This window comes from Perognathus longimembris, chromosome 3, assembly GCF_023159225.1.
Source record: "Perognathus longimembris pacificus isolate PPM17 chromosome 3, ASM2315922v1, whole genome shotgun sequence".
NCBI lineage: Eukaryota > Metazoa > Chordata > Mammalia > Rodentia > Heteromyidae > Perognathus > Perognathus longimembris.
The window spans coordinates 6,008,281-6,034,072 of NC_063163.1; the positions used below are offsets into that span (position 1 = coordinate 6,008,281).

The following is a 25,792-nucleotide window of genomic DNA, read 5'->3' on the forward strand; positions in this document are numbered from 1 at the left end:
GCACTGTGATGTTGCACAAGGACCCCCCAGCAGTGATTTGAGAAAAGCAACAGTGAATTTAGTAACAGGCAAGTACAGGCTACAACTCTGTAAATTTTGCATTTTTACAAGACTTTATAAAGTTTCAGAGGCCAGATGATTGGTATACTTTAATGCCTTAGGAGAGAGAGATGGCTAGAAAGTAAATGCTCTAAAGCAGGTAATTTCGGGCTGGGGATATAGCCTAGTGGCAAGAGTGCCTGCCTCGGATACACGAGGCCCTAGGTTCGATTCCCCAGCACCACATATACAGAAAATGGCCAGAAGCGGCGCTGTACATATACAGAAAATGGCCAGAAGCGGCGCTGTGGCTCAAGTGGCAGAGTGCTAGCCTTGAGCGGGAAGAAGCCAGGGACAGTGCTCAGGCCCTGAGTCCAAGGCCCAGGAATGGCAAAAAAAAAAAATAAAATAAAATAAAGCAAGTAATTTCAAAGTCTTCACAATGAAGAAAAGTTAAAGGTTACATCAGATCAAGGCCACAACACTGAATGCGGAAGGAAAGATACTGACACCACCACCTGGGATGAGGGAAGAAGACCAGGTGGATGGGGAAGCATGGGGGAAAAACAGAAGTGCATCAGGTAGAGAGGTGAAGATACACAACCAATGCGCAGGGAAGCTGAAGGAACAGAAGAGGAGTGGGACGATCCTGGGTGTCTGTCAGGTAATTATTACTGAGCAAAGTTACAAGGTATTTGTGGAGTGAATAATTTTACGAACAGTCAACCACAGTCCAACAGATCTGACAGGTCTCTACTGGCTAACGAAGGGAGCAGACAGTGGAATCAAAAATAAAAACAAACAAAAACAAAATGCAAAACAAAACAAATACACACAGGTCTTGAGGGCTTTGGGCTTCAGAACTACTCCGGCCACAGAAGAGTGCAGTACTGAGATTTCAGATATGACCAAAGACTGATATTGATATCCAAGGACATGACAGTACAAATTCTGAGGTTTAGGAGATATACAGTTAAGCAAATGACTGTGGTTCTTTAGTTACGTGAAACATCTAATGATCTTCATCAGCCTATGTGTCAACAACAGTCAAAAAAACACTCACCCAGAATTTGGCCAGTGAGTTGCTTCTCCATAGCTGTAGTTGACAAGATCACACTTATGATTTATAACTTCTATCATCTATTAAAAAGATTAAGAGTCTAGTTTAGGCAGAAGTTTCTAGAAACAGATTAGTAAAAGTATTTGTTTTTTTTTTTTTTTTTTTACAGTCCTGGGGTTTGAACTCTGGGTCTGGGTACTGTCCCTGAGCTTATTTTGCTCAAAGCTAGCAGTCTACCACTGGAGACACAGCTCCACTTCTGGCTTTTTCTGAGTAGTTTATTGGAAAAAAGAGTCTCATGGACTTTCCTGCCTGGGCTGGCTTCAAACTGCAATCCTCAGATCTCAGCCTCCTGAGGAGCTAGGATTCCCACTAGTGCAGCTAGTAAAGTTTCTTAACCAAGCATATTCTCATTTAAAAATGACATCTAGACATATCGTGATAAATAAAAGAAGTGGTAGAAAGAGATATACAGTAGAGTAAGTAATCAATAATAAAATATTATTTCTAGGATGGAGTGGGATTAGGGGAAGAAAGAGACAGGCTTTGAAACATGATAAAACAAAGTACAGAATATTTGTGCAAAGTTTTAAATATCTTTTAGCTGATGGGAGTGAGCTAGATGCTTTTCAAAAGTGTTAATGGTTTTACTAGCAAGGATGGGTAAAACTTTTTTTACTCAAATCATTTTCCTGATAATTTTAAAGAAAAATAATCGTAAAATGATATAAACATATTATAAGCAAATATAGTTCAATAAACTTCCACAACCACCAATGGGTAATCTATATCAACAACTCACAAATACTCACAGCTCTGATGAGGCCTGTTCCTGTTTCCATAGTGCTAAGCCGTGTATCACCAATCTTGATGGAAAGGATTTGTGCACCAGGAGCTACTCCATTCCGTTCAGGCTCTTCTGGAAAATGTCCAGCTGCTATACTGGCTACATGTGTCCCATGAGCTCCTAGAGGAAGGAAGGGGGACGGGGGAGGGAGGAGGAACATTCTCACACATATGAAAAATTTAACCTTTCCATTCATCCTGTACATGAAGAATACTGATTTAAAGAAATAGCCAAGCAAAATACATCCTGATCTAATTAATTTTAAGTCCAGTATTACAATTCACAAAGATAAAACCTTTTTGATTATATATACTTTCTGCTACCCTGGATTCTATTCTGTTCATGGACAGCAAAATACAAGTCAAGTCCCAAGGGTGACAGTGATCAGGATGCACTGTACTCGTAATACTCACTTCTGGAACTGAAACCCCTTTGTACAACTACTTATTAAAAAAGTATTTCACAAGAGAGGCTACCTCCACATAGCAGATAAGCCTATGAGATGATGCTTAGTTATCTGGGGAGTTGAAAATTAAAGCCATAAGGAGATACCTTATATACTTTCAGGACAGCTAACATTTTAAAGACTGGCAATACCAAGTGTGGACAGGGTTGTATATTACATGCTGCTGGTGAGCCTAAAAGCTCAACGTAGGTACACTCATTGATCCAGGGATCCCAACGTGAGCTCCACACCAGAGGAATGTGCACACATACACAGGATATCCTACCCACCATAATGTCTTGATGCATTATGTGTAATTCAAAATCCTAACATGAGTTCAAGATCATTAATAGTAAATGAATATATGGCATCTCCATTGACAAAACTGATCACTGGACCTATAAATATGGATTGTTTTTGTGTATTATGAAACAAAAATAAGATTGAACTGAAGTGCCATACAAAAGGTTTGATTAATTTCATTTACATATGGAAATAAATATATGGAAAAAGGCTGAATCATGTGAAATGGCCCAGTATTTTATCATTTCTGATGCAGCATGTGGTAAAAAGTAACAGTAATAGAAATCAGGGCACAGTTAATGAGCTGACTTGCTGAGGGAATAAGATTACTGAGAACAAGATCATGATGTAGGTTTGTAATGTTCTTGTTCTTTTTTTTTTTTTTTGGCCAGTCCTGGGTGTTGGACTCAGGGCCTGAGCACTGTCCCTGGCTTCCTTTTGCTCAAGGCTAGCACTCTGCCACTTGAGCCACAGCGCCACTTCTGGCCGTTTTCTGCATATGTGATGCTGGGGAATTGAACCAAGGGCCTCATGTATACGAGGCAAGCACTCTTGCCACTAGGCTATATCCCCAGCCACATGTTCTAGTTCTTGACCTAGGTAGTGCCACCAATGGATAAAATTATCTGTATATACAGCTCTATGAATAAAGTAAAACAAAAATGCATACCTCCTTTTTCCCCGAGTGAAAAAGTTTCTTAAGATAGGAGTATAGAGAAATATATGTCACAACTATTTAACAACAAATAAGCAATGCAGGTACAGTGACAAATGACAACGGGGCCTTATTATGTGGGGAGTGGAGAAGCAGAGCTCCAGGACCCTTCAAAGTAAGTCTGCCACAAAGCGGTCTGAGACTCTCCTGCTCTGGAAACCAACTCTGGTCATTTCCAAGAAAATACATACTCAAGATTTCAAATTCTCATATTTACTCTTTCATTTAATTTTAGTGTTGTTTCCCCTCAAAAAAATCTTGTCACCACCACCCACCCACCTACCCGTCAAGAGTGGCTATCCTAAGGGAAGACCGAGGACCCTGGGCACAGGCAGCATGAGGGACACGAGCAGCTCCCAGCTCCCTCTGCTGGGATCAGAGGAGGCAAACCACCAACCTGTTTTTAAAAATTCAATGTGCTTTTGGCATATTGAATCAGAACGCTTAGCTACTGGGCCAGATAAACAAAAACCTATTTCCCTATCAAGGTTCATACACAACTGTTGAAACAATCTAAATATCTACAAGCAGGTGAAAGGATAAATGACTATGCCCATGTGATAAACACTACTGAGCAACGAGGGGAAAACTATTACATACATATAAAGGTCAATGTCAAAATCACCATGCTGAGTGGGGGAAAAAGAAGTCTAAAAAATACCAAGTAATTCAGATAACAGAAAGCAGTTAAGTGGTTGCCTGGAATGCAGGTTGAGGAGGCTGGATCACAAAGCTTTAGGAAGAGACAGATGTTACTGTAATGATGGCTTTTCAAGTATATACACATATCAAAATATATAAAATAAGTGTGTGTGTGTGAGTGTGTGTTATATTTTAGCTACATTTCAAAAAATTTGGGTTTGGGGAATGGAAGAGTTGAAGCCCTTCAGGGCCATCTTACTTCTTTTTCCCTCTCCAAAGTAACCACCATCGTAAATAACATCATAAATACATGTACCTGTAAACAGTACACAGTACTACTTTGCATGCTTTTAAATTTTATGTAAATGTTTCATAGCTACATATATATTTCATTAAAATTATGCACTTGAGATCTCTCTCTGGTTCATGTTGACTGTTACATAACATTCCTTGGTAGGAATAACATTAAAACTTTTTTAAAAAAAAGTTACTACACATTTAGGTAGTTTCTAACTACTGGCAAGTTACAGAGACTACTGTAGTGAGGATCCTTTTACTTGATTCGCTATACTCATGGGTGTTATGAGTGAATTTCTCAAGGGTTAATATTTGGAAGTAAACTTACTTTTCATATTTTGCTGATGGATTTTCTGATGCTAAACCATGTTTATATTTTTGGAATGAATCCTATATGTGGTTATGACTTTAAAACCCAACACTGTTTCAAGTCATATCTATGTTTTTAGAGCTAGTCTTATAGTTGGGAATCTCCAGATTAAATTCTGTAAAAGGCTGCTTTGTACTATAGGATTTTATTATTCTACTCCTCCATCACCATCTCTCATTAGTAAACACAAAAGGGAATACCTCCACTAGTCACAATGGAGAGCAGGTTTCCATCATCATAAATATTAACAGAATAATTCAACATCTCAGCTGTGCCAAAAGAGCCATATTCTTGGGCCACATTGTAGTTTCTCAATACAGTAGATTTACTCAAGTCTCCATCTTCATTGGAATCAATGCAGGCTCTGTTAATTGAGAAATAAAATCAGCTATCAAATTTACCAATTTTCTTATCCTGAATGACACATAGTAGTCTGTTACCTTCTTACTGCTCTATTCTTCCCATTATTCAAACACAATAACTAGCTTCCTTTATTTCGGAGTCAGCAGTAAGGCCTAGACAAGAGAATTCCTAGGAATCTTTGCTTAAACCATGCAGAAGGGCTTAAGTACATTGCCCATGAGTAACCTGCAATGGAAAAAATATCTGGTCACAGAAGAACTTTGACCCAAAACTTGGGCTGTAATATTGGATACTTTAAGATGGTTTAGACAAAGCCTAGTCTCAGTTCCTGCTGCTCCTCTGTGAATCCAGAAACCTACACAGGTGTCCTCAACATACATGAACTATTATCAGACTTCAGTATTACAGTTCAAATGAGCAATCATCAAACTTTGGTATTAGGCATATGCATTTTATGGCTGTGCTGCCTAATCTTTCTCTACTATGTTCCTAATTTTAAAGACCCGTTTCAAAATTGGTAGGTAGTGTAAGTAAATAATTTTAATATTAAAAAGTCACAAATGGGGTGCACAGCATTTAAAGATCCATATTACATTTTTTGGTGCAGGTCCTGAGGCTTGACCTCAGGGTCTAGGCAATGTCCCTGAGCTTTTTTGCTCAAGCATGGTGCTCTACACCACTTGAACTTGTACACCTCCATCCCCTGCTTTTTGGCGGTTAATTGGAGATTAAGTCTTTCAGGCATGACCCAGCTTTGGAACACATTTCCTAAATCAAAAATTGTGTTTTACCAAGTTGAACCTCTGTAAGGTCCCTCATGATCAAACTTCTACTTGTTTCCCCTGTGCCTTCCTTCACAAAACATTCTATGGCGGACTGGGAATGTGGCTTAGTGACAGAATGCTTCCTACCAAAACCAAAAAGCCAGAAGTGGCAGTGTGACTCAAGTAGTAGAGTGCTAGTAAAAGCGGCTCAGAGACAAGCAAAAAACCGAATAAATAAAAATTCTGTGGCCATACTAAAATTCTTACACTTTCTCCAATGGCCTCTGATCTTTCTTCTTTATCTTTTAAAGTCTTTTTTAAATCCAAAATAGTGCTTTGGGGAAATCTTCCTTGATACTTACTAGATTGGTCCCATATTCCCAATACAGAAGCAATGATTCTGCAGAATCTAGGACCATGGAATGGCTCCTATCAAGTTTTACTTAATAAACACTCACCAAATGATGAAAGAATTCATGAATCGACATTAACAAAAATATGGTGATGCATTTTTCACACACCAGATTCTTACAATCAATATCAACTTGGAGTGAATCAACAATACAATAAAAACTTATGTAGTTATTAGTGAGTTCACTAACTCCACAGAGGACAAATGTGAAACTGCTTAAAAATTATAACTTTCTTAAGAGTTGGTTGGTTTAATCTAGCTGTCAAAATCCAGAGAAAGAGTGTATGAAAATGAATTTATTGATACAGAACATACTGAGGAGCTTAGGATTGATAAATTACATTTCCCACATAGTTCTTTAACCATTTTCTATGTAAGAATTTCAAAGAATGACAAAACCACTGAAAAACAACCTGACAGCTTTTTCCTTATGTAATCATCTGTAATAGTCTAAGTGAGTGACAAATACCTAAAAAGAATCATCATTTTAGGTCATCTGCTGAGCAAAGAAACAGAGTTAAACAATCAGAAATGTGGTGCGAGAGGACAGATATGATATTCTTTTTTTTTTTTGGCCAGTCCTGGGCCTTGGACTCAGGGCCTGAGCACTGTCCCTGGCTTCTTCCCACTCAAGGCTAGCACTCTGCCACTTGAGCCACAGCGCCGCTTCTGGCCGTTTTCTGTATATGTGGTGCTGGGGAATCGAACCTAGGGCCTCGTGTATCCGAGGCAGGCACTCTTGCCACTAGGCTATATCCCCAGCCCCAGATATGATATTCTTTACATAAACATATCTAACCATATATAAGGATTTTTCAAACAGGTCACTTTTCCCCTCTCAGAAGTAGATGACATTTCAAAAGCAGAAACAAGAACACAGATAGTGCTTCAATTTGCCTTAGGAATTTTGGGACCCTTAAGATTCTTCTTTAAAATCTTTGGACCCAAGCCAGGTGCCTGTGACCCACACTTGTAATGCTAGCTACTCAAGAGGCTGAGATCTGATGACAGCCACCACTGGGTGGAAAAGTCCATGAGACTATCAACTCCAATTAACTACCAAGAAGCCAGAAGAGCTGTGGCTCAAGTGGTAGAGTGCTCACCTTGAGCAAAACAGCTAAGAGATAGCACCCAGGACTAAGCCCCAGGACCAGCACAAAACTACAGCATTTATTGTATCATGCAAAACAAGTACCACCTGAAAGAATAATTTTGCTGCATAGATTATACTACAATTTTCACAGATTACACTACAATTTTCTAAAAAGTCCTCTAGGTTTCCAATTTTATACTACAATTTTCTAAAAAGTTCCTCTGGGTTTCCAATTTTATTTCATTTAATCTTTGAATTTCATTTCTAATACCAAAACTCTAAAGGTAATAGGTATTAACAAACTACTACAAATGAATCATTTCCTCCAGAAAGTTTTCTGTAAACATAAATGGGACCCTGCTTTTGACTCTAAACTATTGCTCTTAGAGCTAAGGACAAAACTAATCCGCAGTGTTTTCAGTATCATGGCCAATACTCTCCAATCCCCACTGACATTTTCATATTTAAGTCCTTCTGTAGTATATTCAGCTTTGCATTCAGCATCGCCCTTATATTTTGCCTTGCATCCTTCTCACACACCAAAAACTTAATTCATGTTTACCTAACAAAGTGACAATCACTTCAATAGCACACCAAGTGGTACATGTACTAAGATATACTGAACTATACATGTAAATTACTTTATAAACACTGTGACTAAAAGTTTCTGTACAAAACTTGAAGGGAAAATATCAACACATGTACATGCCTACACAGACAAACCAAAATATCTGAACACACATAAAAAATAGTTTGGATTCAAACATGCATCTTATTAACAACCTCAATGTCACATAGAACAGAGACTTTGACTAAATAGTAGTGAACAAAAATGAGCTGGGACTGGCATAAGCAGGAAGGCTGTGTGGTAAAAGTGAGCAACCTCAACAGTTATCAAGCAATGATGTCGTAATCCATATGGCCTTTGTGTAGGGATTTATATTGCAAATGCTTCCTGGTTACAAGGTTCAAAGAAGAGGCCTGCCTTATTATTGTAAGGAACTCTAAAACATAAACAGGACCCATCTGAATTCAGAGCGCATTTGTATTCATGCAGATAGCAATGCAAGAAGAAACTCTAATTACAAGAAACACATCAGCTGTGTACAAGTTAAAAAAGATACCAAAAATTAACTTGGTGAAAATCACATTATTATTACTAGTGATAGATATAGTAGCAGAAATAATTGCAGAATAGCTTCCATTTACTGATTCTTTACTGTATCTGGGAAGACCAAATTTAATTTTCATAAAACATCCAACCAGGGGGCTGGGAATATGGCATAGTGGCAAGAGTGCTTACCTCGTACACATTAAGCCCTAGGTTCGATTTCTCAGCACCACATATAAAGAAAATGGCCAGAAGGGGCGCTGTGGCTCAAGTGGCAGAGTGTTAGCTTTGAGTAAAAAGAAGCCAGGGACAGTGCTCAGGCCCTGAGTTCAAGGCCCAGGACTGGCAAAAAACAAAAAAACAAAAACAAAAAACATCCATCCATACTATGATCACATAACTAGACAAATAAACAGGTTTAAAAAGGTGTAAATACTGTATTCAAAGTTGGAGGATTCCAACTCAGCCTTCAATCACTATGTTATAGTGCTTCTTTTGACTCATTACACTGTCTTTATTTAAAACATTATCACCCAACTTTCCTCCTTTGTCACTGGTTTGTAGTAATGCAGTTACTTTCAAATTGTTCAGGTGCAATGAGGAACATTGCTGTGAACACTCACCATCAACAACCTACTACAACGAATGAGATAAGTTTCTTAAAATAGAATCCACAGATAGATGAAATTTACCTCCAAGCTTCGCCATCATGCCACACCAAGCAGTCATAAACAGGACCAGGGTCACTATACTTTTTCTCAAAACAATTTAACAATTCCACTTGACTTTGAAGCTCTTCCTTAATTAGTTTATTTGCCTAATTAATTAGAAAACAGATCATTATTAGTACATTTTGTGCTTTTAAGAGCTACTAACAAATGACGGAAGACAGTGGTTGGCCAAAAGCAAAGCCACTTTACCATGGTAAGATGTTTCATTAAAATTTTTTATACCTATGTAGTTCAGTTCAATGAAGCAATATCAATTTGTAAATGAAATATTTAAGAATTCTTTTAAGTGTTTTAGTCACTTCCTCCACTTGCCTTCAATTTGTTATAAAGTAGCATACCAACTTTCTATCAAATTTACTTTTCAAGAACTCAAATAGGGGCTGGGGATATGGCCTAGTGGCAAAAGCGCTTGCCTTGTAAACATGAGGCCCTGGGTTCAATTCCCCAGCACCACAGATACAGAAAATAGCCAGAAGTGGCGCTGTGGCTCAAGTGGCAGAGTGCTAGCCTTGAGCAAAAAAAAGAAGCCAGGGACAGCGCTCAGGCTCTGAGTCCAAAGCCCAGGACTGGCAAAAAAAAAAAAAAAAACTCAAATAATGAAGTGCATAAAATATCTGAATCTCTTTAAAAGTTTTATGTACACAGAAGGACTTAATGGGGCAAGGATTTATTGGGACTTTATTTTAGCTTTGTAGTCATGAGACTAAACAAATGCTTTAAAACAGATTATGGACACACTGAATAACCAAACTCCCAGGGACATGACATGTTTAAACAGAAAAAGAGGGGCAATAAAAATCTTGTCACAAATAACCAATTATAGTTTGGAAACAAAAATGTTTATTCATTATGTAATTATTAACCTCCAGTACAAGTTGAAAATTGTGTTATGTGGGCTAGGACCAGGACCAGGTCTACCTTGTTTTAATCTAGCCTGGAGTTTTAACTGGAATACAATCATAGCAAGCCAGTTACACGTTGCTGTATTTTCATAATAAAAATGTTGCATAATCATGATATGTAACATTTACAGAAAGGTTTAGCTACCTCTGAGAAGCAGCACTTAAGACTGTTCAAGACCAATTTGCTTTTTGCAAATAGTGCAGTATGCGTATTATCTTAGAGCTGAGAAATGTTAGTTCAAACCTAGTTCTGCCATTTATAAATTACTCAATCCTGAGCAAGTTACTCATCTTCATGGTACTCCTGGGAGGCTATCGGAGACTGGCAGGACAATATTGCGGACCATCATTTGAAAATTATACAGATGTTGAAAGGAATATACACATATTGTGCAATATAAGCTTAATTTGTACACAGGAATATGGATGGGAATAGGTCAGTGCTTTTTTCCTTTCCTAACGTTAGCTGTACTTTAATGTTCCTTGAGAGCTTTAAAAACACCTTTCTCCTATATGGCTTGAACTTAATTTCTTTCTAGGACACGGGCACTGGTATTTTGTATAATTCTCCAGCAGTAGGTCTACAACTGCCAGTGAGAGTCCATTTTTGGTTAGTGAAATGGTAAATGTGGTGTATTCAAAGCACAATTCACAACTTCCAGTTGTGATAAACATTCCTGGTCTTAGCTGTATGAAGGCTTTCACCTGCTGCTTCTGTACACTTGGTCATCCCAAGTTGCTGCAATTAGCAGGTATTATTTATTTATTTATTTATTTATTTATATATTTTTTGCCAGTCCTGGGGCTTGACTCAGGGCCTCAGCACTGTCCCTGGCTTCTTTTTTATCCAGGCTAGCACTCTACCTCTTGAGCCACAGTGCCACTTGAGACCTTTTCTGTTTATATGGTGCTGAGGAATCGAATCCAGGGCTTCTTGCATGCTAGGCAAGCACTCTTACTACTAAGCCACATTTCCAGCCCATGTATTAGTCTATTTAATTATTTATTTTGCCAGTCCTGGGGCTTGGACTCAGGGCCTGAGCACTGTCCCAGGCTTCTTTTTGCTCAAGGTTAACACTCTTACCTCTTGTGCCACAGCACCATTTCTGGCTTTTTCTGTTTATGTGGTACTGAGGAATTGAACCCAGGGCTTCGTGCATGTTAGGCAAGCACTCCACCACTAGGCCATGTCCCCAGCACATCCCACATATTATTTTTATAATAAGGAAATTACTTTCATTTTAAATTGATTAAAAATTAGTGGGTTTTTCATATAGTTCTATTGGGAATACAAATTAATATGATCAGTTTATCACCTACCAAAGACATATTGAATATTTAAAAAAATTAGCATAAACAGACAAAAAATTAAAACTAAGCAAGTAGCTGTTGGCCAAATGGGTAAGCTGTGGTACATACACTAAACAGAACGAACTATAATGCCCCATGATGTGAACAGATATCCTAACATTACCAGTGAAACAAGCTCTGTGCCAAATCAGAAAATCCAAGATAGGAAAAATCATTCCACAGGGTGAAGGAGGCAGAATAATGGCTGCCTTTGGGGAGGAGGAAGGAGCAGGGGCTTGGATGAAGGCTAGTACAGCTAACGTAGCATAATTCATAACGCCTAGTTGAAACCATTGATAAATAAATACAAGAACGGTCATCAATGTAAATAATAAAGGAAAAATCAGTGAAATTAACCCACTAGGTGGTAAAAATAAAACTGTAAACCTGTGAAAAGTAGTTTATGCATTCTCTAAGAATTCTAAAAAAATTCTGTGGCAATGTATAAAAAACCAAGACTAGCACCAACTTGGGAAGTGCCGTTGTTGCTGACATCAAATTCTTCCTGTTTTCTACAGGCTTCTGCAAGGGCCACTCTGTGAACTGGATCCCAGATTTTTTCCTTCCGTTCTTTCTGTAAAGACAAAAGACTGACCTTACAATGGGACTAGGAAATCTTCAGGTAACCCCAGACAGTAGTCGACATGGATGTCGGCTGGTCAGCAGCTATGATGCCACACAGCTATTTTACAAGAACAAGCACCAAGACAACCCTCTTCTTCTATAAAACACAGAAACGGCATCAGAACATGGAATTCTCAGTCATTTAGAAGAAGAAAACACTGAACTCTGGCATTGCAAACTGCCTGAAGCAAGTGAAGTCAAGGATGGGTGTTAAAAGGACAGCAACTAATGGGGATGGGCATGCAGGCATCCCCAGTCCTAATCACTCTTGACTGCACAGGGGTCTAGATTCCTGGAATGGCCCCTTAGCCTTTATCTCCACTGTCTTTAGCACTCAGTGACTTCCAACAGAAGTTAGAGGAATCCTTTTAACAAACTAAACAACTTGACTAAGTAAGCTAAAAGAAGGTTCCACTTCAACATTTCATATTATATCTTTCAACAATTGATTAAAGCTTATGTACTGAATAGCAAGGTCACAACATGTTTGTTTCAGCCTGAAAATTAAAATAAAATAGTACTCAATCAATGTTGTGTGTATTAGAATAACAAATTCTGTGTTGCAGACCCCAGAAGGAAGCATATACCTCTGAGGTCCAGAGGAATCACTGCTTGTTTACAGCCGCAGCGCTGGACTTGGACCCACCACCACAGCATCTTACACGTGGCACCGTCAAATACAGTGACCACTAGCCACGATTGCTATGAAAACTTACACAATTAACATTCCAATTCCTCTGTTACCTGTGGATTTCAAGTCCTCAATGCCTACTGGGGCTGGTGCCTCCCTCCCGCAATGGACAGAAGAGATACTGAATAAACACTTCAAGCACTTGTATGCTGAAAGAAAGTTCTATTTTAAAGCAGGAGCCTCACCACTCTTATTTAAGCTCTTCTCTAATGACAGCCTTACGCTTCTTAAACCTCACTTCAGCAGCTGTGCTCTGATTATAACCCTACACTTAATGGTGACTAACTGTACAAGAAAAAGATAGTCAAACAGCAAGAAACGAGGCAAACTTTCTTAGAAACTTCAGGAACAAAAATAAATGTGGTAGGTCTAGACTTTAAGTCAACTATCTGTAATACTTTTCAAATAGAAGTCTTTCAAAAATCTAATGAAAATTCTATTTCATTTCCCAGAAAGCACAAACACAGAAAAGTTTGAGTGTATTTTTTATTGTATTTAGATCCCTTAAACTTTACCATGAGTGGGTAAGAATCCATTAATAATCTTTCTTTATGTAATAATCTTTTGAAAGTCACCCAGTCTCCAAAATAAAAGTTAATAAAAGGCTAGGATGTAGCTATAGTGGCAAAGCACTTACCTAGCAAGTACAAAATAGCCTGGATTTGATCACCAGTACCAAAAAAAGAACAGACCAAAAAAAAAAAAAAAAAGAGATGTTATGAAAGACCTTTTTCTTTCATAGGAATAAAGCCCCAGGAAGATTTACAAGTCACGGACACTAGCTCTACATACCTGTATCCTTTCCTTGAGAGCTTTTGGATAGAAGTCGTAGCCATTTTTTATGCCAATATGATACTTGCCTGAAGGGTTTGTCCAGCTTGTCGGAATCTATAGAAAAAAGGTAAATCATTCACTCAGTGTTTTCCAATAACCAAGAGTACATCCTGACATCCTGGGGTAGAAAGTACTTTACATTTGTGCTTCATGGTTCACACTGGATAAGCTAAGCATCTGTTAGAGAAATGGGTTTAATATTCTAAGTAGTTAATATCACTATGGCTTCATTTTTCACATCTATAAACAAAAGACTGCTCGACCAAAAATCCTTTCACTTACCCAGTGCTTCTGTTTATAAAGTGTGTACAAAAAAATACTACTTCATTAAACCACTAAGAATATATATATACACACACACACATATACATATGTATATATTGCCAGTCCTGAGGCTTGGAACTCAGGGCCTGAGCACTGTCCCTGGCTTCTTTTTGTTCTAGGCTAGCACTCTTATCACTTGAGCCACAGCACTACTTTCAGCTTTTTCTGTTTATGTGGTGTGGAGGAATCAAACCCAGGGTTTCATGCATGCTAGGCAAGCACTACCACTAAGCCACATTCCCAAGCCCTGTTAATATTTTTTAAATATTGCTGATACCTCACCTTACTCTTCACCACACTTGAGGAGGTAGGGAAACAACTCTCCACACACACCACAGGGATAAAGAAAGGATGCTAAACAAGAGCTCTGTGAGCCCCGGTGCAGAAAAGCTCTATAGAATCATATCAATTACACAATCTATCGTACTTTTTAACTACCTCTCTGTATTTAAAATAATCCTTAACACGATTTTAATAGAATGAAAGCAAATCATAGTCAGCTAACAAGTGGAACAAGCCAAACAGCAAAGAAGTTAAACTACTTGCTTGAACATGGCATTTAAAAACCCAGAGGCTCAAGCCAGGTGCAGCTCCTCACAACTCTGTAATTTTAGCTATTCAGAAGGGTTCTACTGGTAGGACCAGAGTTCAAGACTAGCATAGGTCAAATGTTAGCAAGACTCGGTATTAACCAACAGCTGAATATGGTGGTGCACATCTACAATCCCAGGTACATGAAAAAAAGCATAAATTGGAGGATTGCATTTCAGGCTGGCTTGGGCAAACACTTGAGACCCTATCTAAAAATAACTAAAGCAAAAAGGGTTTCGGGTATGGCTCAAGTGGTAGAGCTTCTGTCATCAAGTGTGAGGCCCAGTAGTTCACACCCCAGTACTACAAAACAAAATCGGCCCAACCCAACCCTAACCTGGAACGCAGCTCTTCTGGAAACCAAAAAATTCAGGGTAAAAGTCATGGAGTTTTAAACAACTCAAATGTGGCTATGAACCTAAACTCTCTCTGAGGTAAAGGTGGGGGCCTCACAGGCTTATTTTTTCTTATGCGCAACTTAAAGAATAACAAAAAGCATTGAGAATCAACTAATTTGAAATGACATGGTTTTTTGGGGGGAGAAGGGGTCCAGTTGTGGGCTTGACCACAGGGCCCAAGTGCTATCCCTGAGCTTTTCTGCTCAAGGTTAGTACTCTACTCACTCTAAGCTACAGCTGCACTTCTAGTTTTTTGATTATTAACTGGAGATAAAACTTTCTTGCCCAGGCTGGTTTTGAACCACGCTCCACAGATCTCAGCCTCCTGTTTTTTTTGTTTGTTTTTTGCCAGTCCTGGGCCTTGGACTCAGGGCCTGAGTACTGTCCCTGGCTTCTTTTTGCTCAAGGCTAGCACTCTGCCACTTGAGTCACAGTGCCACTTCTGGCCATTTTCTGTATATGTGGTGCTGGGGAATCGAACCCAGGGCTTCAAGTATACGAGGCAAGCGCTCTTGCCACTAGGCCATATCCCCAGCCCGATCTCAGCCTCCTGAATAGCTAGGATTACAGGCATGAGCTACCATATCCAGCTTTAAAATGCCAGTCTTAAATGGAATTAAAAAACTGAAAAATTAAAAGGAATGAAGACATTTAAAATCACAATTATTTAAACATCACACAATGAAAATAATCCAAGACAAAATTTATACTTAATAATAAATGAAAAACTAGGAGAGCAAGGGAAGGGGTGATACTGTTCAAATAAAATGTACTCTTTACCTGATTTATGCAGCTGTAACCCTTCTGTACATCACCTTTATAATAAAAATTCTTTTTTTTTTTTTAAAAAGAATGAGACAAAAATTTGCAGGAAGCAAGGAATCACATATGTCAAGTCATGACTACATATTTCCCATACACTGATGACAGACTACACAGTTACACAAACTGTACACAAGCTGTACTCTGGTCCTCACACCTGTAAACCTGGCTACCTGGAAGACCAACAATGCAAGGATTGGAAGTCTAAGGCCAGCTCAGGCAGAAAAGTTCAAGCAGTAAAAATCCTTTTAGGTTCTCCCTCATCCAAGTGACTTCAGACTCTGCAGCCTAATGACACATGCCAGGGCAGTTGAACACCATTTCCTCCAGCTGTCACCATACCTACATTCTGTGCTAAATCTAGCCATGGTATTCAGGGTGACTAGGCTTGCCCTTTACATTTGCTGTTGTTTTCTTAAAACATTTGAAGCTAAATGCTAGTAATTTTTAAAGTATTTTCAACTTAAAAAAAAAAACAAAGAAAAAAAAAAAGCACAGCGGTGTTCCCTTCCAAAATGTGACTACAATTAGAATGGGATGGGGAACCACTCGAAAACAAAGGACGAAGACAATTAGGAAATGAGACGTGAGAAGGTCACCACATTTTGAAGATTGTAAAATGAAAAAAAGGGAGTAATACTGGTGGAGAAATACATGGTCCTAGGCTATTGGGACTTCTTGTAGAAAAAACAAATAGGACTTCTGTTTCAAACCAAGCATAAAATCTATTCATCAAAGTCTAGACCAGATGTGAAGAGAAAAAGTAAAGGTGTTTAGAAATATAGAATATCTTCATGATCAATGGGTCAAAAAAGTCATAAATTAAAAATTCTATTGAAAAGACAAAGATAGTTTTTCAACTAAGTATTGTGGAGGGGGCTGGTCATCAGGCTTGAACTGAGAGGCTAGGCACTGTTCCTGAGCTCTTCACTTTGAGCCACAGCACCACTTCTGGTTTTGAGTGGTTAATTGGACTTTCCTCCCTGGGCTGGCTTTGAACTGTGATAGTTAGATCTCAGTCTCCTGAGTAGATAGGATTACAGGCAAGAGCTACCAGTACCTAGCTTCAACTAAGTTTAAGCATGTCCATCATCCATTCATCAAGCTAAATTATGTGGAAAGTAAAAATACATTATATGTAAATAAAAATACAGACTGAGGGAAAACGCACAGACACACACATGCAATACATATAGTCTAAGGACTGGAAAATAGATTGAAAATAGCAGACAGTTCAGTAGCATTAAAAAAAAAATAAAAGGAACAGAAGGCTCAGCTTAAGTGATAAAGCACCTGCCAGAAGCAAAAAAACAAAAACAAACAAAAAAAAAAAAACTTGAGCAAGAATACAGGCCCCTAGTTCAAGGTTCAAGCATACAATAATGGCACAAAAGAAAACAAAGAACATTGCTACATACCTACAACAAACAACTAGACCTAATTGAAGCCAACAGTAAAGACAAAAAATATTACTATTATCTCAGAAACTTCTTGTCTCTTTTCAGATTACAAGCAATTTAAACTTCTGTGGTAATAATTTCCTTCCTTTGCAGTCTGACAACTTCTATGTGAGCACATAAAATGAAATAAAATTTAGTTTTAACTACTTTTGAACTTTATGTAATGGTTTCATTCCTGTATCATTTTAATAGTCTCTTTTTTTAATCTTTCTTTTGTTGTGCTCACAGGACTTGAAATTCTTTGATATTTTAAGATTTGGCCATAATGTTACATGTAGCAATAATCTGTTCAGTTTTAGAGCTGTAATGCCATAGCCTGTGTATATACAGCACATTCTATCCATTCTACTGTAATATCTAGTGAGAGAGTGTCACTAGCAATTTTTTAGACAGCTTATACACATTTATTATGCATGCACATATATATTTGTCATGGAGACACACTTCACCCTTCTAACGCTCTATATTTTCAGATTTTTAATTGTTTAAAACATGCTGAAGAAATACATCAAGTTGAAAAAACATGTTTTATTAATCTTATCAAAGGTTTTCACCTCTCTTAATGAGAACATATATATAGTATCCATGTAATTTTACCTTTGAGTACTAATGACATCAGTTCATATGATTTATTCTAAACAACAGGCTACTATAGCTATCTAAAAATAAATGACTAAGAATTATATCTGATATGGTTCTAAATCTGAAAGACTTACTAGGAATGCTGTTTCCTAGAGTAATGTAATTCATTCCAAGCTAATTCTGTTTATTAGCTTAAAAAAGAAAAATGATGAAATTGCCATCAATTTTTTCCATCCTCCACACTCACTTGGCTAATATCTCCTAACTACTCTTGTGTTTGTTTTGTAATTATTTTTTGTTTAGCCTATGGAAGGCTTTCTAGCAAGGACACAGAATAAAGGCCAAATATTTAAATCTACAGTTACTATGGCCTAAATATTCTTCCTAGTCAAGTGAACTGATAAAATTATGAAGGGATAGAAAGTGATGAAGTCAAACTACAGGGGATCACTTTCTCCACTCTACTATGCAAAACTTAAAAGTGGAATTTTTCAACCTCATGAAAAAAATAACCCCTGCTCTAGGTGCTTTATCAAATAACAAAGCAAAGAGCTTCTTCTAACATGATCCTAATGACCAACATCCTGTAATCATTGTGAAATTCTTTCCTCTCAAATGTATGCTGGAGATACTGAGTTACTCCTAATGAAAAGAATTCAGTGAAGTGATAGAATATCACTTTCAAAATTACTCTATAAAAGACTGGACTTTCACCTGCCCTACGATAAGATAGCTGCCATGTTATGATATAACGCAGCATGGTGGAGAGGCCAAGACATGCCTAAACCCTTTGAATAAGCTTGTAACAGCTACATACACATGCACAAGTGTGTTGAGCCTCCCTATAGCCAATAAGATGCAAGTTTCTGAGAGACCAAGAACAGGAGGTTATCCAGCTATCACAACTAGATTTCCAAATCACAGAAATTCTGAGTTACTTAAAATAGCAGTTGCTTGGTGATTTAAACTTTGACTTTCTATACAACTTGGGATGGGGCTGGGGACTGGGGAGGAGGAAAAGTGGGAGAAAAATAAGGGAGGAAGTAACAAGTTTGGCAAGAAATGTACTTTTACTACCTGACGTATGTAACTAACCCCTGTGTATATCACCTTGACAATAAAAATAAATTAAAAAAAAAAGCAGCAACAACCAAAAAATAAAAATGAATGCACTGGAAGAAAAGAAAACTTTGACTTTCTGGGTAATTAGTTTTGCAGAAAATGACTATCCTGCCAACAAATGTAAACTAAAAACATTACATGTTTGAGGTAACAGTACAGTAATAAAAAAAACCAATAAGAAGACAACACTAACCTTAAGCACTCTTCCTGAAAGACCAATAATTTCACCATCTTTTGGCTCTACTTCTGTAGCAGTATTCACGTCACCACTTCCTGTTGTATCAATGATATCAATGATTTTTGGTTTTCCATCAGTTGTAACCTGAAAATTGAAACAATATCAATTACAGGTTTTAACTTTTAAAGATAGCAATGCAAACCGATATACATGTGCACATGTATAAAATTTCCCACAAAAGTGTATTTATTTTAAAAAGAGAATTGACCTGTTTCAGGCCCAAAGCCTAACAGATACTAATAAGAAAGTTTACTTACAGAAATGCATCCTAACTTTAGATGTTGGGGACACAGCAGAGATCAGTACATGAATATCTCTTATCTCACAGATCATACAGTGAGGAAGCAACCAATAAACTAATAAAAAAATGCATTCCACAGAAAGGATAATGAAAAAGGAGCCGAGGTTCATGGGCTTTCAATTTTAGCTTGGCTGGCCAGGGGAGGTCTTGCTGATAAAAATGTGAGAAGAGATCTGAAGGAGATAAGCTTTGAATATGAACTTTAAAGGAAAAAAAATACTTTCTGACTTCCTTATTGAAATGCCACACTTAGCACTTCAAATTTAAGTATACCAAGTTCAATGTAACATGCCCCCAAATCTGTTTTTCTCCAAGCTCTGCCTTCTCAGGAATCACCACACAACTCTGCTTAAGCCAGAAACTAAAAAATTCTTTTCTGATTCTCTACTCTAGTTTATGACTTGCACCAAATGCTAACAGGAAGACCAATTCTTCCTTTAAAGTAGTTGAAATCCATCACTCCACCTGATTTTTCACAACCCATTACCCTAATCTTCGACCACTAGCTTCTCTTGCCTTTCTTTGCCTTCATAAGCAGGTCACTTCCTTAGTGTCCTCTTTACTTCTACTGCTGGCCTCCACCATGCACTATAGTAAAAACAAGCTCTCCATGGATGCACAGAACACTCAGAATATAAAAACCTGCCAATCCTGTTCACTCATGACTCCTAACCATAGTTGCCCCCTCTCAACTCCAGCAACATACTAACCACTCCCCTGACTAATCATCACCCTTTGCACAGGAAATGTTGTGCCTGAAATTCTCTACCCCTGAAGTGGTTCTAGAAGACCCAATCCTATCTTTTGGTTTTCTAGTGAAATGCCCTCCAGGAGCTGCCCCTACCCGCACCCCCCACCCATGACTGCCATCTAAATCTTGACCTCTTTCATACTTTGTGTCCTTCACAGACATAGAGTACTTTGTAATTATCAATTTCTACTATCATATTGTAAGCTCCACAAGGACAACAACTATAACTTCTATTCACCAACCTATACCCAATTCCAAACAGCGCATGCCTGGCACTCAATGAGCCTCTAATTACTATTAAAATACTAACACTATTGTTTTTGCAAGGCATATAGTTTCTTGCCAGACACACCTTTTGTCTGCACCACAATATGCTTGTATAGGAAACAAAAGCACTATATATTCATTTGAAAAATCATTTCTATATACTTTCTGGAATAGCTTTGCAAAAGTTATTCACTGAATTTAATAATATATGTATTAAGCTCTATTATGGTAGCTCACACTTGTAATCTTAGCTACTTAGGAGGCTGAGATCCGAGGACTGCAGTTCAAAGCTAGACCAGGAGGGAAAGTTTGTGAGACATTTTTTTCTCCTTCTGGGTGGTGGGGCTTAATTCAGGACCTGGGCCCTGTCCCTGAGCTTTATTATTGCACAAGGCTGGCAGCTCTACCACTTTGAGCCACAGTGCCACTTCTGATTTTGACGGTGAATTGGAGATAAAAGTCCCATGGACTTTTCTGCTCCAGTTGGCTTTGAATCAGATCTCAGCCTCCTGAGTAGCTAGGATTACAAACATGAGCCACCAGTGCCTGGCTCCATGTGACAAGCTCCAAAATACTCAGAAAAGGCTGGAAGTGGTGTGGTGGCTCAAGTGGTAGAGTTCTAGCCTTGAGCAAAGCAGCTCAGGAACAGAGCTCAGGCCCTGAGTACAAGTCCCAGACCAGCAACAACAATAACAGCAACAAACAAAATACCACCAACAACAATAAAAGGAGAATCATCTCAACTAATGAAATTAAAAATGTAACAAAAAAAGGAACAAAATAGAAACAGAAACAAGAGGAAGTCAGTGCTACACCTAAAAGCTAGCTAGATCATGCACTGTAAGAAAATGTTTCAAATAAATATGTAATCTGAAAAAATACACAATAGCCTCTCTTCATCTTTAAAAAGGGAACCATCTCTATGACAAGAACAAAAGATCACAAATAAGTCAGAGTTCTCTCATTAGAAACCTCATTATGAACATCTGAGCAAAGGAAAGAAGCCTACTGGGACCTATTGGGATTTAGTGGCTTATTTACCATCTATTAATTCTACAAGCTTTACTCTCAAATTTATCTTGCTCCCTCCCATCTTCCTCATTCTCTCTTCCCATTTCCTCCTTTCACCTTGATTCCCATCCCACCATACACAATACATTTTCATTAAAAAAAATTATGTGCACTTTCCCCACCCATTTACTTTTAATTTTAAAATGAAAAGCAACCACTTCACTGAAGACAACAGTATTTAAAGTTAGAAGAAATTAAAAAAAACACATGAGAATTTTGCAATGGACCATTAGGAGAAGTGAAACTGGGCACCTGTGGCTCACACCTATAATCCTAGCTTCTTAGGAGGCTGAGATTTGAGGATTATGGTTCAAAGCCAGCCCAGGCAGTAAAGTCTGTGAGACTGTTACCTGCAATTAACCACCAGAAAACCGGAAATGGCTCTATGGCTCAAAGTGTTAGAGTGCTAGATTTGAGCACAAAAGCTCAGAGACAGCAACCCAGGGCCTGAGTTCAAGCCCCAAGACCGACAAAAAGAAAGAAAGAAAGAAAGAAACAACTATAAATGTTGGAACTATGTCCTCCATCCATCTCTGAGGAGGAAAAGGTGCCCAGTAGGTGAGTGACCAAAAGCCTGGACAAAGCTCAGGTAATACACTTTGTCCTGTGTGGAAGACTGAGAAATGCTAACAGGCCAGACAAAAGAAACTGCCCAAAGTTTCCCCCAAATGTCAAAAACCCAAGTTACTATCTCCACTATAGCCATTATGCTGAGGGAATTGATGAGCGTTGTGATCCACCCACTGAAGCACCTGGAGAAAGGAGTGAAACAAGAGGGCAAAAGCAGAAACCCAGGTGAATGTGTAGGTATTTACTGGAGATACTAAAGGGAGACACTGAAAATGTGCTCCCAAGTAAGAACATGCCATACGTGAGTAGTATGGAGTGATTTTTATTCTGAGAACATATGCTAAATGGGCAAGAGGATCTTTGGCTTTCAGAAAGTTTTCCATCATTTGAGAAATATCAAGTAGAGAAAATTATAAAGGTTAAGCACAGCTTATAAGAAAGAATCCAAGGGCTGGGGATATGGCCTAGTGGCAAGAGTGCTTGCCTCCTCTACATGAGGCCCTGGGTTCGATTGCCCAGCACCACATATATGGAAAATGGCCAGAAGTGGCGCTGTGGCTCAAGTGGTAGAGTGCTATCCTTGAGCAAAAAGAAGCCAGGGACAGTGCTCAGGCCCTGAGTTCAAGGCCCAGGACTGGCCAAAAAAAAAAAGAATCCAAGAACATAATAAAACCTAGCTTTCAAGAATGTTAAAGAGATGACAGACAGCTAATAAAAATTCAAAGTAGGCTGGGCGCCAGTGACTCACACTACAATCCTAGCTCCTCAGAAGGCTGAGATCTGGATACTCAAGGCTTGAACTTGGTACTGGCAAAAAAATGTCCAATTAACCAGCAAAATGCTGGGATGCAAGCATGGTTCATGTGGTAGTGATAGCCATGATCAAGACGGCTGAGTGAGCTTGAGACTGAGTCGGAGCCCCCAGTACCAAACAAACAAATAACAGAGTAACCAGTTATATACTACACAATATAATTACTTCCTCATCATTTTTCTCCACAAGAAAATCATATGCCCGTATTATGTACATACATTATATACTTTTTCTACTAGCAAAAAATTTAGCAGTACCAGATTACAAATATATTGATATATGCTTTCAAAGAATTTTAACTTAACCAGGAAACCAGAACCTAAATAGAAACGTAAAGTATTTTAAAGAGGATATGAACAAAAAAGAGGGGAAACCCCTAACTAAGACTACTGTCTTAGTAGGAAATGAGCTTTTTAATCTTGAAGCCATAGGCCCTCACAAAATGGCTAGTACATGCAAATATCTACCGAATAGGAGGCTGAATTCAATCAATGATTTCCTAAAAGCTGATGATGTCAAGAACCAGTTGAGTTGTAAAAGCATTAGACAGAGGTTTACAGGCAATGGGAGAAGGCGTGGGGGCAGATTAAACTCCACATGCAGGGGCATGCGTATTGGGAAAAGATCAGCAACATCTGGGTGACCAAAAAGAGGAAATATTCAAGGGGCAAGCACAGAGTAAAGGATGGTGGCTAGCAGGCTGCAGACAGATGAAATGGTGGGAATTTCTAGCCATATAAGAGACTGGAGTTGAATGTTAAGGGTCTTAAAATATAAGCAAGATCCGATTTTTTAAAAAAATACTTACTCAAAAAGCAATTGAGATTTCAAAATAGTTTTGTTTTGAACAAAACTATAACACAAGTTTTTTTTTTTTTTTTGTAATACAAATGTGGCAAGGTAAAGCAAGGATCAAAAAGAAGACTAGTGGCATGGAGACTTGCTGACTGCTGCACTCAGTCCCGGTCTAGTCCAAATTCCATCTTGTCTGTGAAATCCTACTGGTCAGGCTCTCATAATCCTCCCCCTTCAGCCCATGTCTCCCATCTCTGTAATAGCTACAATACAAAGCTTCACCACTGAACAAAAGACATCTTAGGCATCTGGAAGAGTCTTAAAGTTTGTGGAGGAAATATTTAGTCACTTACGTAGTAACTACTCCTCTTGTGCTATCATCTACTTCTTGACATACCCAGAAGCTATCACAAAAGAGAACTTGGCCAAAGAAGTCACCAAAGAGCGAGACAACTGTACTTCTTCCAAATTCTATGTCTCCAGGTCTTGCTTTAGGACTTGCTTGCCAAATGATCAGTTCCGCCTCTTCTTCCTGTCTTAGTCTTCCTTTTTTATTTTTACCCACTTTATCTTAATGAGGTATATATAAATCTACAAAATAAATTTGAGGAGAAAATAAAAACCTTTAAAACTCTAATCATGTTTGAAAGCCATCTTATACTGAATTTCTTTCACCTTACCCTATTTGGTCAATATCTCAGTTAAAGTTGTTAAAAGAATTGTTCCCATTTGTTTTCAAACATTTTACAGCTTGAACATGTATTATGGTATTACATGCAAATAGCTAATACATTTTCCCTTTACATGTTGAATCAAAGACAAGCATTCAACTCCTCAAAAATTAGTTTAATATTTTAAAAATATTTAGTACTTTCCTTGAGCACTTAAAAGTGCTCTAAGTCGCATGTAATTAATTTTCATAACAACATCGAGGGGTGAAAATGGTTACTCCACAGAAAGTAACAGATTGGACAGGCAGACTACTGAGCAAAATTGCTCCAAACTCCTGATTCCAGATCCTCAAAAGGAACCAGTGAGTCTCTTACCCAGCTATTCTCCACCCACTTAGCCCTACAGAAAATAAACACACAGTGAGCACAAAGGGAAGCATAACCACTCTACAATAAAGCCTCAATGAGGTGATGCTACTCTTCTAAGTCTCAGGAGTTTTTAATACAGTAATTATAGTTACGAGGAGGTAACTCATCATCACTGCTCCTCTTCTAATTCAGATGCTGCTAGGCAAGACCATCACAAGTATGTCATTCTTCTCTGGAGAGAATTCACATAAGGAAGCAAGATTCCTGGAGGGTTTTTATAGGTAGTGGCCAGACTGGCTTCCACTTTTTTCTTTTTCAACTAATTTTTATTATCTTTCAATTCGACATGTCTGCACCACATATCTTGACCAATGTCACCCCTTCCACCAGTCCTCTCCATCTTTCCCAATCCTATTCATACCCTCAAATTACCTGTGTCCATTTTCACATATGTGCATGGAATATCATGACTGCCCTCACCCTTCTGTATTGCCTAGGAACTTCAAAACTGCCACCTCAATGATCAGAGAGGAATAAAGGACCCAGAGGGGAGGAACATCAAAGAATGATTAAGCAGAGCTTAGAAAGGGGGGGGGGGCGCTAAGGTAACAGATGAAGGAAACAGATAAAGAAGTGACCTATGGCCATCAGGATTAGCTAGGGAAGACTTTGGGAGATAGATCCCGAACAAGTACTTCATTTTGCTTACTAATACATTTCAGTAAAAGGTGAAGTCTACAAAAGTTAAAGTTTAAAGACAGAATGCCTTTAATTGAGGACATTTGTTTTAAAGTTAAAAGTGTTCCAGTTTGGCACCTGGAACTAAAGATTTTAAAACTGCCTAAGGCAAAACGTTAATATTTTAAACCGCAATTAAAAGTATGCTCTCTCGCGTTCGGAGGCTTGAAACAAATAGAAGAATTATTTTCACAAGGCCTGAAAAGTTCGACCAAAATAAAGGAACTTGACTTCTTATGTCAAAGGCTAGGCTACGAGATGCAACGACCTTACTAAACCGATACACTACAGATCGCTTAAAAACAGAATGCACAA

General features: G+C 38.3%; 1 protein-coding gene across 4 annotated transcripts in view; it reads right to left on the minus strand.

The window, feature by feature from the left end:
• Positions 1 to 25,792, minus strand: part of Tpp2 (tripeptidyl peptidase 2) — a 62,077-nt gene that overhangs the window by 35,292 nt on the left and 993 nt on the right. For all 4 annotated transcript variants that reach the window (XM_048341119.1, XM_048341118.1, XM_048341121.1 and 1 more), the window contains exons 2-8: positions 19,086 to 19,214; positions 13,552 to 13,647; positions 11,914 to 12,018; positions 9,154 to 9,278; positions 4,919 to 5,082; positions 1,912 to 2,066; positions 1,103 to 1,179 (exon numbers count right to left, since the gene is read on the minus strand). In XM_048341119.1, the coding sequence (XP_048197076.1) occupies positions 1,103 to 1,179; positions 1,912 to 2,066; positions 4,919 to 5,082; positions 9,154 to 9,278; positions 11,914 to 12,018; positions 13,552 to 13,647; positions 19,086 to 19,214 (851 nt within the window). The remainder of the gene's footprint in view (positions 1 to 1,102; positions 1,180 to 1,911; positions 2,067 to 4,918; positions 5,083 to 9,153; positions 9,279 to 11,913; positions 12,019 to 13,551; positions 13,648 to 19,085; positions 19,215 to 25,792) is intronic.